A 16,155-nucleotide genomic window follows, 5' to 3' on the forward strand; every position below is an offset into this window, starting at 1 on the left:
GTATATTATTTCCAAAATTTTTGCGACTTTAGTTTAGCTACTTTTATAGATAACTTACTGCTCTTATATTTTGCTCCATTTTCCCAAGAGCGCATCCTGACTTATTAGCTAGGAACCGTTTACATAATTTCTCCTTTTCATAGACTGCTTCTTGTGTTTAGCATGGAGTTCATATTTTTCCACTTTTGCAGACCACTTCACATATTTCTTTCGAGTTGATTAAATTAGTACTTTCTACTACAAATGTCAACTTGTTTACACTATTAATAAAGATCATGGAGACAGTTAAAACATGCAGCACTCAATCAAAATAGTGAACTTAAATCAAAACCGAAAATAGTAAACCAAACCAAAATTGTTGTGAACAGAAACCAAAACCTGACAAAGATTCAGCATGTTCAGATTAATTTGTTTGCTATTGTAACTGTGTGTGTTCTATAATACAGTTTGGTCAGCTAGGCCCAAAATTGCCATATGGAATGAATTCTCATTCATTCAGTATCCAAGTAAATCCCTAATAACAGGGTATGCCATAGAAAGTTGAAGACTAAACAGTGAATCAGAAGAAATAGTCTGTTCTCTGCATTACTTACAGGCTATGTGAATGTTTCCTCCCATTTATCTAGCTTGAACTTTTAATCCCATCCCATTCAATATCTTCTTCAAAGATTAAATGTCACTAATAATAAAACAAACACTGACCACTGTAGAATCCCTCCAATTACAGCAGTGCAATCAAAAGTATGACTATCTGAATAATACATCTTTTCACCCTCACAGTTATCCTTCTACTCACTTCAGCCCTTAGCATTCAGTATTGCTGATTACTTTTGGATGAAAAGACCTGGAGTTTGAATTCTGTTTTAGGATACAAAGAACCTTTATATGGATTATTTCATTTGAAGGCAAGTTAGCCAATCTCTCTCTCTCATGGAAAATGGTATGTTTTTCCTCCTGCAAACTTTGTTTTACATCGAAGAAAACAGGTAAACTAGCCAGAAGAACATATGCAATTTACAGACGTAATACATTAGCCTCCCAGACCTAGTTGCTTTGGCTGTAAGTCCTAATAATAGTAACCTCACCTTTGCTGAGTAAGTTCTCCAGTTGGTAAAGACAATTTGTGGAGTATGGCATGAAATACTTAAATCCAAATATATGATGTATTATCAAGTTGCAATAATTAACCTAGATCTCAATTAGCAGAAACAACCAACCAAAGACATCTATGCAGAAGTATTTAACATTAATGAACTATATACCCACACACGGTACTAATGTACTATAGGTTGATCAACCAACCTCTCGTGTATGGGCTCAACATTAAAAAAAAAAATTCAACTTCAGTGTTTTACTTACATGGAGTATAACTTTTACTAATACAGCACAGGCAAATCCAAAGAAGAATACAACTAGATGGATACTATAGGAAGGCAACAGATTCTGGCGTTTTCTTAACATTCGCTTCAAGTATTTGATTTTGCTTTCACTATAAGGTGGATATCGAGCCCTGGAAAGAAAAATAAATGTAAACTTGTACAATCAGGAAAAAAAAAATAAATAAATAAATAAAATTAAGATGAAAAAGTGTCAAAAGAGTATGCAACACACACACAAAAAAAAATAGAATTATAAAAGTAAAAAGTGTTGGTGCACTTCTATATCAACTGATTAAGTACAACAATAATCATTATGAACAAAGCTTTTTTTTTTTCTATTTTTATCAGTTTTATATATATACTAAGGAGGCTGTGTCGGGGGGGGGTATAAAAAAAATAATACTGAACCCTAAAAGAACACATGGATTTAGAACCAACAGGTCATGTACAAATCAAATAGCAACATTCAGAATAATAACAGAATGGTCAATATAATGGTAGTCAAATCTTTATATCAACTTTGATTAAAAAAAAAAATTGACAGAAGACATTAATGTCATATTATCATGCAAAATTATCAACATAGTTAAAAAAAAATTATGAAAAATAGAAAATACAAATCATACACAATAGAGAACTTTTAGAACAGGAGTTAGACAGGGGTGAATTCTCTTTGCAACAATATTTCTTATTGGGGTTATGCCATGAAAAACACAAACGGAATACAGTGTAATTTAATAAAACAACTACATGACCTGGATTTTGTAGATGATATATGTTTACTAGCACACACAACAACAGATGAAGACAAAAACAATAAACCTTAATGAAGAAGCTCTGACTGTTGGATTAAGAATAAATGAAATGAAAATAAATAATACACAAAAAGGAGACAGTACTGGATGGTCAAATTTTAGAAGCAGTGGAGAACTTTAATTGCCTAGGATCAATAATACTGTAAATAAACAAGGAGCAGAGGAAGAGATAAAAACTAAGATTGGTTATACATAGTAATTAATATTCTAGTATATGTTTTCAGTAAATGAAAACATATACTAGAATATTAATTACAAAAAAATTTAATTAATACTATTTAAATTAAGGGGATATTAAATCCCACATTATTTCAAAGCCGAATAAGAAACTCAAAGATCGGAATGAAAGAGTTTCATGCCGAATATGGTAAACTATAAAAGTTCCGGCAGATTGTAGTGTAAGCTAAAGCACATAGTTCAACACTAAGGCAACTCGTTGCAAAGATGGGTAAAGTTCTGATCACTATTCTTAGTATTACCCATAATGTAAAACACATCTCCTAGGAAATGTATGATGTTATACATTATGGTGGAAGGTCACTACCCAGACCGGTTCCAACCTTTATTGAGGTCTCATCAGTGAGTATGTAGACCAGGTAATACTGATGTTATAGCGAAAATAACTTATGTACTTTGCTATACGAGTTGTCAAAAACTTATGCTACAATCCGCCAGAACTTTTATAGTTTACTATATTCGGCATGAAACTCTTCGATTCTGATCTTTGAGTTTCTTATTTGGCTTTGAGATAATGTGGGATTTAATATCCCCTTAATTTTGGCAATGTTACATTGCCATCATCAGGGATCACAAAAAACAGTTATAAGTGCACTCAGACATTAACACTGAGCAAATGAGGTTGAATAAAGGCAACAGAAGTCAGGCCTAGAGTCCTAAACAGTGCTGCCTAATGAATTAATTGTCTTGGCTGTTGGCCCAATGGCCAAGACAACCCAATATGTATGCTTACCAGATTTGGAGTAGTTTCATGCACCCACATTTGTTGAAGTTTGGAAAGTTTTTTTTAAGGCTAAAGCAGATTCAATGAATAGTCAGTCTTTCATACTTGTATTTGTTGCAGTGTAACAGAGTAGCCTTCTGCCAGTGTATTCTGTGGTGGGTGTCCAAAGCATGGTCAGCAAGTCCTGAGTGGCTGTACTGGTGGAACCAGATGTAGTCCTTGTATTCAGATATCCTATGCTTGCCAGACGTCCCGTATATACGGGACTGTCCTGTATCGTACTTGTAGGGACAGCCTAATGTCCTGTACTTTTAATGAAAAGATAAAATTATAAATATTATGTTAAGCAATTATAATTTTCAGTATTCTTTTCAAATAATCCAACTTAAATTGATTTGTAAGTTATAAAAACGGACAATTTGAGGAAATTAACTGTGTTTACAGTGGCAGCATGGCAGTGACGGTCCTTTTCACTGGGCGCTTTTTATTTAGTATGAGCGTTTCATTTATAATTCTGTACAGATATACTGCATTTGCTTATTTTCAACCAGTTATTTGGACATCGTGTGGTGCAGAATTGGTACAGTACATGGATGTTATTTCAATAATTATTAAAAAATAATATCTCGAATGTGCGATATTTGGTTAATACACAAAATATATAATTAAAGGTAAATCAATTTTCTTTATTAATTACACAAAGGTAAATTAAATTTTGTTTCTTTCCTTAAGCCCTTAACAATGGCAAAGCGAAATTGTGTTTTTAACAATGATTATTCGAAAGAATGGAACTTTATTGCAAAAGGAAAACATAACGATGAAGTTGAATGCAAAATCTGTAGACAAATGTTTAGTACTGCACATGGGGGGGGGGGAATCGAATATTACCAAACATATTAATACTCAGAAACACAAATTAAGCATTTCCAGTTCCAGTTCCAAAAGTATTGATACTTATTTTGTAAAACCAAATACTAGCAATGAAAGAAAAGTTGTTGCTGATGAAATAACTATGGCATTTCATGGCATAAAGCATCATCATTCTATTGGTCAACCATGTCCCATATTTGGTTTCCCAAAATCTAGCAACCCTAAGATATCCTGATATTGACTGTTCTGCGTGTTTGGCCATAGCAGGACAGTTTACAACTTCAAGTGACCTGGTATACTCCTGGTAGGACTAAGGGATGTGGTCGATAAGAGATGCCGATTTTTTATATGGTCCGTAACTGGTTGTAAGGTCATATTTATTTAGGATTTTTGTTAATTTTTCAGATGTACCCCAGATATATATGGAATGGTCACAGGTTTTGAGTAATCTCTGCTTTGAAGGGGAAGGGAGTTGCTGTTACATGATTTTATTATTTTTTTTTGGGTGGGATGTAGCTATTGGTTAAGCATGTGTTAAGGATATGGTTAAGGATATACCTTCAAGCAACAGAGCTAGGGGCCTTGCTTTGTGAGCAGCTGCATTATCATGATGATACAGGAAAGGGCCTATTCCAAACTGTTGCCACAGTGTGGGAAGAATGGAAGTGTCCAAAATGTCATGCTAGGCATTGGCATTTAAAGATCCGGATATAGAAACCAATGGACCAGTTCAAACCAGGAAAAACAGTCCCAGACCATTATGCTGCCCTCCCTCCAAATTTCACGGTCAATACAAGACATTCCTGTAAGTATCATTTACCAGGCACCCGGCAGGTCCAGACATGACCAGCAGATTGCCAGATTGTATACCACACATTTAGCTCCACATCTTCTATTGATTCAAATGACAGTGTTTAATAAATTTAGTTTAATCCTTTATCCAAGTGTAAGCAAACAAAGTTTGCACTGAAGTATCTTCAGGACTGAGGCAACTCGTGGTAAAGGTGGACCAAGCTCTTATCACTACTCATCTTAGTATCTCCCACAATGCAAAGCATATCTCCTTGCAGACATGTATAATGCTATGCATTAAGGGAATGGCCACCACCCAGACCAGTTTCGACCTTTATTGAGGTCTCGTCAGTGGGAGCCAGACCCAGAGGTGGTGATACCAAGGTGGAAGCAATGGTGAAGTTATATTTACCTATATGAGTTGCCAAAAGGTGTCTCACCTTATTATTAAATTACTCTGGATTTAGAGAAAGATGTTGGAAGTTTTTTCCCACTTGGTTAGACTCTACAATAAATTTAGTTTAATCTTTTATCCAGACACCTGAAGTATCTTCAGGACAAACTATAATAAATTTAGCTTTGCTTACACTTGGATAAAGGATTAAACTAAATTTATTATAGTCTAATCAAATGGGAAAAAATTGTCAGTCAGTCTGTTGTTAGTCTGGAGAATTTAATGGAGAAATCTAAATGGAGAATTTAACAAAAAATTGTTAGTCTATTGCATAACCTCAATGTCAATACATCTGTGGGATTGGATGGTATACCAGCTCATGTAGTACGAGAAGCAGCTAAAGAATTGTCAGTACCCTTGACCATTTTGTTTAATTTGAGTCTCAGGTCTGGGTTAGTCCCGAGCGGGTGGAAGGAGAGGAAAATAGTTCCACTGCATAAAGGTGGTTCCAAGACTGCTGTTTTAAATTACCGACCGATTAGCATATCAGGAATCATTGTCAAGGTCTTAGAGAAATTAGTCAAGAAAAGAATACAGGATTGGATAGATGAAAATGGGATATTGTATGGGGGACAACATGGTTTTGTGAAGGGTAGATCATGCCTTAGTAACTTGCTCACGTTTTATAACACAGTGACAGCTGAACTGGATAGGGGTAATGGGTTTACAGTGATACTACTGGACTTTGCCAAGGCCTTTGACAGGATACCACTTGGAACCCTAATCAGTAAACTGGAGCAGATGGGGATAGATATAGGGTTGGTAAGATGGATAGAAGGGTGGTTGAAGGAGAGATACCAGAGAGTGGTTTATTCAGGAGTGAAGTCAAAAAGACATCTTGTGACTAGTGGAGTGCCGCAGGGCTCTGTTCTTGGACCACTGCTTTTCAATTTGTTCATCAATGATATTGGAAAGGATTTGAGAGGAAGTGTTCACTTGTTTGCTGATGATGCAAAGTTGGGTAGAGCAATTGTGAGTGCACAGGATGTCAAAATTTTACAGGATGATTTGGATAGTTTGGAGGACTGGGCTAGGAAAAATGGATGTCAGTTTAATGTGGCAAAGTGTAAGGTTATGCACTTTGGGGTGAAAAGAATAGCAGCAGTATATCACATAGGTGGAACCGTACTCCAGGAGATTGATGAGGCCAGGGATTTGTGAGTGCTGGTGGATAGGGAGTTGAAGTTTAGGGGGGCACATTGCAAAAGTAACTAAAACAGCTCACCAAATCACTTGGCTTATGAAAAATACTTTAACATGCAGAGAGAAACAAGTTGTTGTTCCTCTGTATTGAGCCTTGATAAGACCCCATCTGGACTTCTGTGCCCAGTTATGAGCACCAGGGTTTCTTCGTGATGGGGAGGAAGTGGAGAGAGTCCAGAGACGAGTGACCAAGATGATAGCATGTCTGTGGAATGAACCTTATGAGAATAGGTTGAGGATTTGTGGGTTGCAGAAATTGGACGATAGGCGAAGGAGGGGTGATATGATTGAGACATTCAAATTACTGAAGGGTTTTTATAAGATTGATCCAGAAGATATTTTTGAAAATATGACTGGTGGTGGGAGGACTAGGGGCCATGCATGGAAGCTGGGCAAGAGCGTGGTTGACAAGGGTGTTAGAGCTAGGTTTTTTACTTGGAGAGTGGTGAATGAGTGGAATAAGCTTCCAGAGTCTATTGTGGGTGCTACGACTGAGTTCAAGGCAAGATATGATAGATACTGTGTGAATGTTGAATAGTTGTTCCAAACATGATGTTAGGGCCTCCCTCGATGAGTCTGTCGACTCCTTGGAGTTTCCTGGAACAATAATAATAATAATAATAAAGGATTAAACTAAATTTATTATAGTCTAACCAAGTGGGAAAAAACTTCCAACAAATGAGTGTTGTTTGAACCATTCCAGATGATGCCTGGCATTGACAGGTGTAATCAAGGGCTTGTGATTCACAGCACAATCATGAAAACCAAGGGCAAACACCTTTTGGTGAATAGTTCTGTCACTGGCATCTGCTCCAGAGCACAATCAGAAGTCGTTTGTGAAGGTTGCTAAGGTTGACTGACAATTTACTGTGACAACATGCTTTAGAGTTCACTGGTCTCAATTTGTCCATTTCTTGGGCTTACCAGTTCAGGGGAGAGGCTTGGTGATTCCATCATATTTCCACTTCATAATAACTTCACTGACAGAAGACAGGTGCACATGCTATGTGGCAGAAATCTCTAAGCCCAAATGACTGAACTTGTGGGCTCCAACTATCATACCATATTTGAATGGACTCAACTCTTTTCATCCACTCATCCTGATGGCAAAGAATGTCTGCACTGCTAATGTCCAAGTGCCTATGCATCATATGGGTGAGGCAACATAGTATGCCTCCTCTGAAATTTCACCAGAAGGAAATCAGAAAAATCCTTAACAGCCTTGATAACAGTAAGTCTTCTGGCCTTGATGGTATTCCTCCAGTTCTACTAAATGCTTCAGCTCCAGAACTCGCACTCATCCTGCATCGCCTCTTCAAGCTGTCATACTCATCTGCCATCCATCTCACAACCTGAAAGCAAGCTTCTGTCCATTCTATTCCTGAAAATGGAGAAGATAAAAGTCACCCATCAAACTATTGTCCCATTGCCCTGACCTCACTCTCAAAAAATAATGGAAGAGGTCATTAATAGCCAACTGCTTCACTACTTGAAGACCTGCTGGTTACTTAATGACTGATCATCGATATGGATTCCGCAATTCTGGTTCCACAGCAGATCTTGCTAACTTCACCCACCTTTGGATGTAAGCCATGGAAAAGTTTGGAGAAGCTCAAGTGGTTGTTCTTGATATTTCCTAGACATTTGATTGAGTCTGATATCATAGCCTCCTTACCAAGTTACCATCCTATGGTATTCCTCGCTACCTATATGAATGTACTGCCAGCTTCCTTTCTGGACTTTCACTACAGGTTATTGTATATGGTTTCCTTTCATCACATTTCTCAATGAATGCTGGTGTACCCCACGACTCAGTACTGTAACCTATGTTCTTCCTCCTATACATTAATGATCTTCTCTGCCTGTCATCCAACCCTATTCTGCTACCAATTTGTAACTGCAAGTATTAGTAATGTACCAGTACTGCTTGCACGTAAAGGCAGTACGCATATCAAAATGATGGGTGGCAAGCTATTCCATAATGCATGGCAATATACACACATCTAAAATGGAGCACACTGTGCATTAGTAGGATGTGAAGCAATCTGATGTAAAGTCAACAGTGTCCACATACAAGTAACCAAGGCCTGAAAATATTTCATGTGAAATTTTTTTTTGCTTACAATGGCAAGGATTAAAGCAAGACAATTTCTTGTCTAGTCTAATTTACTGTATGGAGATGGATATGATACACTGGAATAAGCTAACGAAAAGAAAGAGCATCTTTATTTCCATATTTTGCCTTTCTATAATTCTATATTAGTATTCATTAAAACTGAGAACACATTAACTAACTACATGAATATTTCATTTTGTGATAGTTATGCTCAATACATTATAAATACTTACTCTCCTAGTTTTTCTCCTACTGCACGGAAATTCCGTACAAGAACAGCCTTCTTATGAGAAAAAGTATCAAAAGAAAACTTTCCATGGTACCTTCCCATACCACTATGTCCTACACCTCCGAAAGGAAGAGCATCAACTAAAAGATAATGACAATTTTGAAGTTATACTTTTTTTTTTTAAAAGGATTGAAATTTCAAGAAACCAAGTCTTCTATCATTCAATAAGCAAAGTTCATTTATGAACATCACATTTTAATAATAACGAAAGAAATATTTTATCTACCAATGTGCTGCCTTTACATGCAAGCAGTGCTGGCACATTGCAAACCAATTTGTAACTGCAAGTAGCAACACACATTGGCAGGGAAAAAAACATTTCATTTATTATTATTATATACTTTAATATGATTTATTTGGTATACAGTATGTTTCTAACATTCTCAACTGTCTAGTTAAAACTAGATGGTAGCATTTAATATTTTGGTACTTAATTGTGTATCAGTAGTGCTTACACACACACACACACACACACACACACACACACACACACACACACACACACACACACACACACACACACACACAGGGTGTCCCAAAATTCACACAAGATTTAAATTTAACGCCATTTGTGCGGTAAAGTGTTGCCAACGAGAAAAAAAAAGACAGCGTGACAGCTGACAGTTCAGGGTTATTAAAAATGACCACACACAGCGAAGAGAGTTCTTTGAATGGATTATGGAACACAACAAGTGGATGCTTATTTTTTGAACAAAATCATCTTCAGTGATGAGGCTCATTTTCATCTTGATGGCTTCGTTAAGCGACAATATTGTCACATTTGGGGTTCAGAAAATCCACGAGTGATTGTTGAGAAACAAATGCATCCACAACGTGTCACTGTTTGGTGCAGATTTTGGGCTGGAGGCATCATCGGTCCATTCTTCTTCGAAAATGCGGCTGGAAAAGCAATAACAGTTAATGGTGCTCGCTATCGCGACATGATAATCCAGTTTTTTGTGCCTAAATTGCAAGATATGGATGTGGACGACATGTGGTTTCAACAAGACAGTACCACATGCCGTACAGCCCGAGAAACAATTCAATTACTGCACGAGTCATTTCCTGGTCATGTAATTTCCCGTTTTGGTGATCAGAATTAGCCGCCCAGATCATGTGACTTAACGCTGTTGGACTTTTTTCTTTGGGGTTTTTTTGAAGTTTAAGGTTTATGCCAACAAGCCCACGACCACCCATGCCTTGAAGGAGGAAATTGAGTGCTGTATCAACGAAATTCAGCCACATTTATGCAAAACGGTCATGGAAAATTTCGACAAAAGAGTGCATATGTGCCAGCAAAGCTGTGGAGGCCATTTACCCGATATGCTATTCCATGCATAATCCTATACTGTATACTTTATGAATCAATAAGAAATTAAAATTTTTAATTAAAATCCTGTGTTTTCTATCAAAATTACTTCTTGAGTGAATTTTGGGACACCCTGTATATATATATATGTGTGTGTATATATATATATATATATATATATATATATACACATATATATATGTGTGTGTGTGTGTGTGTGCGCACACACTCAATCCTTGACTTATGACTACTCTTATGACAGACATCCTATTAACGTGTTCACAGACTGCTACCTCATATCTGCAACTCATGGACCAGAGTGTTATTGCTGCTTTCAAGGCATTTATTTAAGAAATACTTTTGCTCAGGCTATTGTTAATACTGAAGCCGAGAAAACTTTCAGAAAGAATATATCTTAAATTGTACAAAGAATGTACATGCAGTATAAAGAGAGGCAACGTCAAGGTGTATGAATCATGTTTCAAAGAAATTGTTAAAAATGCATGTTCATGCATTCACAGGATTCAACAAAGCCTTGCAAGAGATCAGTGATAAGACAGAGCTGCTAGTTTAAAGAGTTAAATATTGACAATGAAGTAGAGCAGTTAGTGGAAGCTGTGAAAGAAGATCTCTCTGATGAAGATCTTACAGAGCTTGAAGTGGAGAAAGATGGAGAGAAAAATACAGATGAACAAGAAGCCGACTCCCCCATCCCAAAACAAAATGTACACGGAAAGATTGGCAGAGGCACCTCTGTCAATAAGGCAATTTGGTTATTTGATAAAACGGACAGATTTAGCATAGTATGATGCAAGCTGTAGTTGCTTGCAGAAAAATGTATGCAAAAAAGAAAAGAAACTGTGCACACTTACTTTGAACGTAACGTACATATTTTTAAAGGAGCCTTCTTCTGCAGTCACCTCATCTCCTGAAGATGAGCCTAAACCTTCCACAATTTATACATATGGCAAACATCATGAAACGTTTTGTTCCAATTCCTGAATTTCAAGAATTTGTTGTTGATTACCAAGTCTCTCTTCCCTTCTCCAATAAATTGTAGAATTAACAAAGCATTAATTTTGAAGAATTACTTTTGAGCCATGTGTTTCCAACTGATTATTTTATTTGCAAGTGCAGAGAAGCACCGTAAACTCATGTTTATTACAGAACAACACAGTACTGAACATGGTAATTTTATGTTATAATTTGTAAACTGTATTATTTCACTATAAGCAAAGAGTAAAATTAGCTAAAAAATAACAAAAGCAGAACTATACGTTTTAGCATTTTGGACATGTTAATTGTTAACATATCCATATGGTTCATATAGTGATTTCTGACTTTTGATGGAATCAGAATGGAAACCTGTTGTGTGTTAAGGACTGACTACAGACACAGAAATGGATTCTCATTTAGAGTCTTTTATAAGACAAAAATATTTACTTTTTTTTTAAATGCTAATTCCTATCTATGAAGAACAAAACCTTAGCATACACCAGATGGGGTAGAGATTAAATAATCCAGGAACTCTGAGATACCACTTGAAGACTTTCATGAGTTGAATGGTTTCATCATTATTGTTGAGGCCATTCAACTCATGGAAGTCTTCAAGTGGTCTCTCAGAGTTCCTGGATTATTTAATCTCTACTCCATCTGGTCTATCATCTATCAACTTGGACACCCACAAAAAATCGATGTCGCAGTTGGATCTGAACCCATAGTCCATATATTAGCATAAAGGCCAATCAGGGAGGAAAATTTCTGCTTAATTTATAATTATTTTTTTTATCACATTTATATACTTTTATTTACCTATTTACCACATTAAGTTTAGGTGGCAGATGATTTTTATCACCTGCATGATATCACTGCCACTTTTCTTACTGAAGACCTGTAGACATATAAAAACAACATTTCTTAAGTATAGTGTTCTCAGCTTATCTAACCCTCAATGAAGAAGTATACTATAATGTGCTAGAGATTTTCAACCTTTTGAGTTGAGTATCATAAAATAAAATGCACACTTTATCCACAAAAGTCTTTCAAAATATATTGAAATTCTTTGAAGAAATCTATTATTATTAACCATAATGTGAACAGTATTTATTTTTCAACTTCAGAAACTTACACCTGTTTAAAAGGTGTAGCGGTAATGGATTGGTGAAATATGATATCAATGTGATCTAGAATTATCCTTGAGTAAACATATTAGAAATACTTTCACAGGATTATTGTAAGAAATTCAGGAGAAAATGGTGGGCAATCTGACTTAAGAAGGAAGAAGCAATTAACTGCTTGTGAGTAAATAATTTTTATTTAACCTGAAGAACCTGTATTTAACCATGGTAAGTAAAACTCTCTCACACACACAGAGAGAAAGACCTTTCATGTGGTTGCAGTTTGCTATATAAGTCAGGCAGACAGGCACTCGACAGTTCTCTTTTTTGATGTGTATTTGATGCATCAGAGTGGGTGAAAGGCATGACTTAAGTGACTTTGAGCATGGCCTCTTGTTCTACCGCCCCCATTCTATGAAAAACTCTTCCATGTCAACCTGATAACAACTCCTGACTAGCTTATATGTCTCAATCATATTCTCCCCTCTTCGTGAGGCTCTGCAACTTACATTCTCTCAATCTACCCTCATACTCCCCATTCCAAAGACTACCTTTGTGAATCTTCTCTCGTCCCTTTCCAATATATTCTCGTCACCATGAAAACCTGACAACCAAATCTGTGCACAATAATCCATGTGAGGCCTGATTAAGGCCTTATAAAATGGCATCATAACCTCTCTATTTCTGCATGTCAGTGTGCTCTGCACCATTGCCAGTATCCGATGTGACATCTTCACAATTGTGCAATGTGGCTCCTGAATTTTAGGTCCTTGTCCACCATCACTCCTATATCTCTCATCTCCAACCAAATCTGTGCACAATAATCCATGTGAGGCCTGATTAAGGCCTTATAAAATGGCATCATAACCTCTCTATTTCTGCATGTCAGTGTGCTCTGCACCATTGCCAGTATCCGATGTGACATCTTCACAATTGTGCAATGTGGCTCCTGAATTTTAGGTCCTTGTCCACCATCACTCCTATATCTCTCATCTCCTCTACTTCCTTTTAAGTTTCCCCACCAAGTGTATACTTTGCATCCCATTGTTGCTTACCAAATTTCAAAACCTTACAGTTTGCAACGTTGAACTGAAAGTTCCACTTACTTGCCCATTCATACAATCCATTCAAGTCCTCTTGTAAGGCCATAACATCCACTTTATTCTGCATTGCTCTCCCCAGTTTTGCATCATCTGCATACCACTAGTTAAACTCATCCCAATATCATTCTCATACCTGAACAACAATGGCTCCAAAACTGACCCCTGTGGCACACCACTAGTGACTTTTCTCTTTCAGTATATTGCACCCCCATATACAACTTTCTGATACCTATTCAAAAGCCAGTCACTGATCCAACTCGGAAGTCTGTTATCCAATCCCATCTGTTTCAATTTATTTAATAGCTTGTCATGTGGCAGTCTATCAAAAGCCTTTGCAAAATCCAAGTACACCACTGTATATACATCTCCCCTGTCCAAGGTATTTGTCACCTTGTTATAGTGCATAAGTAAGTTAGTGAAACATGATCTCTCCTTAACAAACTCATGCTGATAACCACAGAGAATATTGCTGTTATCAACCCATTTCTGTATTCTAGCTCTCACCAATCTCTCCAGCACCTTCACCACAACTCCAGATATACAGAACCAGCCTATAATTTGACGCTACAGCCTTATTCACCAACTTTATGCAATGGAACAATTTTACCCTCCTTCCACTCCCTTGGAACCTGTGCTGTTGTAAGATTCATTAAACAGGCATGTCAATGCTACTGCCAATTCCATGGAACATTCTCTTAAGATGTATGATGATATGTCATCAAATCCTATTGCCTTATTGATATCAAGTTTATTTAATTCCTCAAATACCTCTTGCTCACTCACAATTAAGCCATCCTCTCCTATGTCCTCTACACTTAAGTTCCCCATAATTCCATCCCAATCAGGATGAAATACCCTTATAAAATGATCACTGAATATAGTGATCAACGTCTTCTGCAGCAGTTACCATTCTACCACTTTCATCCATTAACATCTTACCGTGCCTGATTTTACTTATATCTTACTTTGCCTGATTTGCCTATTTCTGATCATACTTTTCTTTTACTCTCCAGGTAATAATCAGTTACCTGGAGAGTGACTCTAATTGAGTCACTCTCCAGGTAACTGATTATTACCATTCTTCATCTTGTACTTCCTCCGAACTACTTTCTTTTTCTAGATGTCATGCATAAGCTCCACATTCAATTTTACACCTATCTTATATATATATATATATATATATATATATATTATACATATAATTTATGTACAATTAAAAAAGTTATGGGTGGAATTTATTTAAATTAAATATTTGTTTCAAACAATAATCAGCAGATAAAGAAACTAACCTGATAGATGCATGATGGTATCATTAACACATACACCTCCACATGATGTTTTCTTCAGAAATTTCTCAATTATACTACTTTTTTTGGAGAAGATATACATTGCAAGTGGTTTATCTCTTTAAAAAAAAAGTATATTTACTGATTAGATAAATAAAACTGTACCTGATTTGTGTCATTCCTCCATTTATACAACATTAAAAAGGTTAAGTATGACTTTTAGAATTATAAATTGCAAAAAACATTACTGAATGATTAAAGCTGAAATGCTTAAGGCTCACCAACATTTGGGTGTTTAGTAGAAATGTTCACAATATTCAGAGTCATTCCCTATGAACAGGATTAAATTTTCCTAGCCACAATTAAAAAAAAAAAAAAAACTTGTATATACAGTGTTCTGTGGATTTATTTGTGAATGAACACCAATTATGCCTGCTTTGTTCATATTCTTCAGCTACTCTTTCTTATACATTAGTAATGAAAAACATTTATGAGCCATTCGTTCATTCATATAAGATAAGAGGTTTAAATTTTTAACTTTTTTTTTTTTCATGTAAGGAAAACTATTTAGCATAAAATATTTCTTCCTATAACACACACACAACTTAATCACCAACAAATTTAATTTTTGAATAAGAAAAAAAAAATCCTGGAAAAGTGAAACATAAGTGAAAGAAATGTCAAAAATTAAATTATAAAATAACTTATGACTTATGCAGGGTAAAGTAATGGCCATTCTGAATGCATACAGGAAAAGAGATAAAGAAAATAAGAATAACAATTGAAAATTAAAGCACATGTTAATATACATGATATTAATTGGCAAGAGGAGAATGCTAGTACACAATGCACACATCTTATGTTCTGCTGATTCTCTTTTGAACAATTTTTTTTTATCAGAGCTACTTTTATCTACAATGGTCATTTTCAATTTCCTGATATATATCCTCAAGGGATGTTCAGGCTACAATGACAGCACTACATGATTAAGTTTACATTATTATTAATTTCCTATCTACAATTTCCCTCCAAATTAGTCTATTACTTGTCAGCACTCCAATACTGTCATATCTAACATTTCTGCACTTCTGACTGAATCAATCCACCTAGACCTTGGCCTTCCTCTGGGTCTTTTCCCTGCCATCTTAGATTAGACCCTTAGATTAGCTCTGCTTACACATTCTTGAATGCTAACAATAGCAAGTCCCTTTCTAATATCTTCATTTTTAATATACCATATTTTTCGAGAGATAATGCGCACCCCCAACATTTTCATCACTCCTTTTGATGTATAGATAACGCGCATGTGCCAACTAGTGGTAGAGTTAGAAAGTACAGACGGAAGACTGAGGAATTCTTTAAAAGCACGTGCGTTGCTAGTAGCAGTGGTAGATTTTTTTAATTCAAAATTTTACAATTTTCACATTATTGGGGGAGCACTGTGACATTACTATGACTTTT

General features: G+C 36.0%; 1 protein-coding gene across 4 annotated transcripts in view; it reads right to left on the reverse strand.

The window, feature by feature from the left end:
- Aldh-III (Aldehyde dehydrogenase type III) overlaps positions 1 to 16,155 on the reverse strand; it is a 199,302-nt gene that overhangs the window by 8,288 nt on the left and 174,859 nt on the right. For all 4 annotated transcript variants that reach the window (XM_090415160.1, XM_090415161.1, XM_090415163.1 and 1 more), the window contains exons 10-12: positions 14,698 to 14,813; positions 8,824 to 8,959; positions 1,360 to 1,510 (exon numbers count right to left, since the gene is read on the reverse strand). In XM_090415160.1, coding sequence (XP_090271286.1) covers positions 1,360 to 1,510; positions 8,824 to 8,959; positions 14,698 to 14,813 — 403 coding nt within the window. The remainder of the gene's footprint in view (positions 1 to 1,359; positions 1,511 to 8,823; positions 8,960 to 14,697; positions 14,814 to 16,155) is intronic.

This window comes from Typopeltis vanoorti, chromosome 26, assembly GCF_054136105.1.
Source record: "Typopeltis vanoorti isolate ZY-2024b chromosome 26, IOZ_Tvanoo_1.0, whole genome shotgun sequence".
NCBI classification, from domain to species: domain Eukaryota; kingdom Metazoa; phylum Arthropoda; class Arachnida; order Uropygi; family Thelyphonidae; genus Typopeltis; species Typopeltis vanoorti.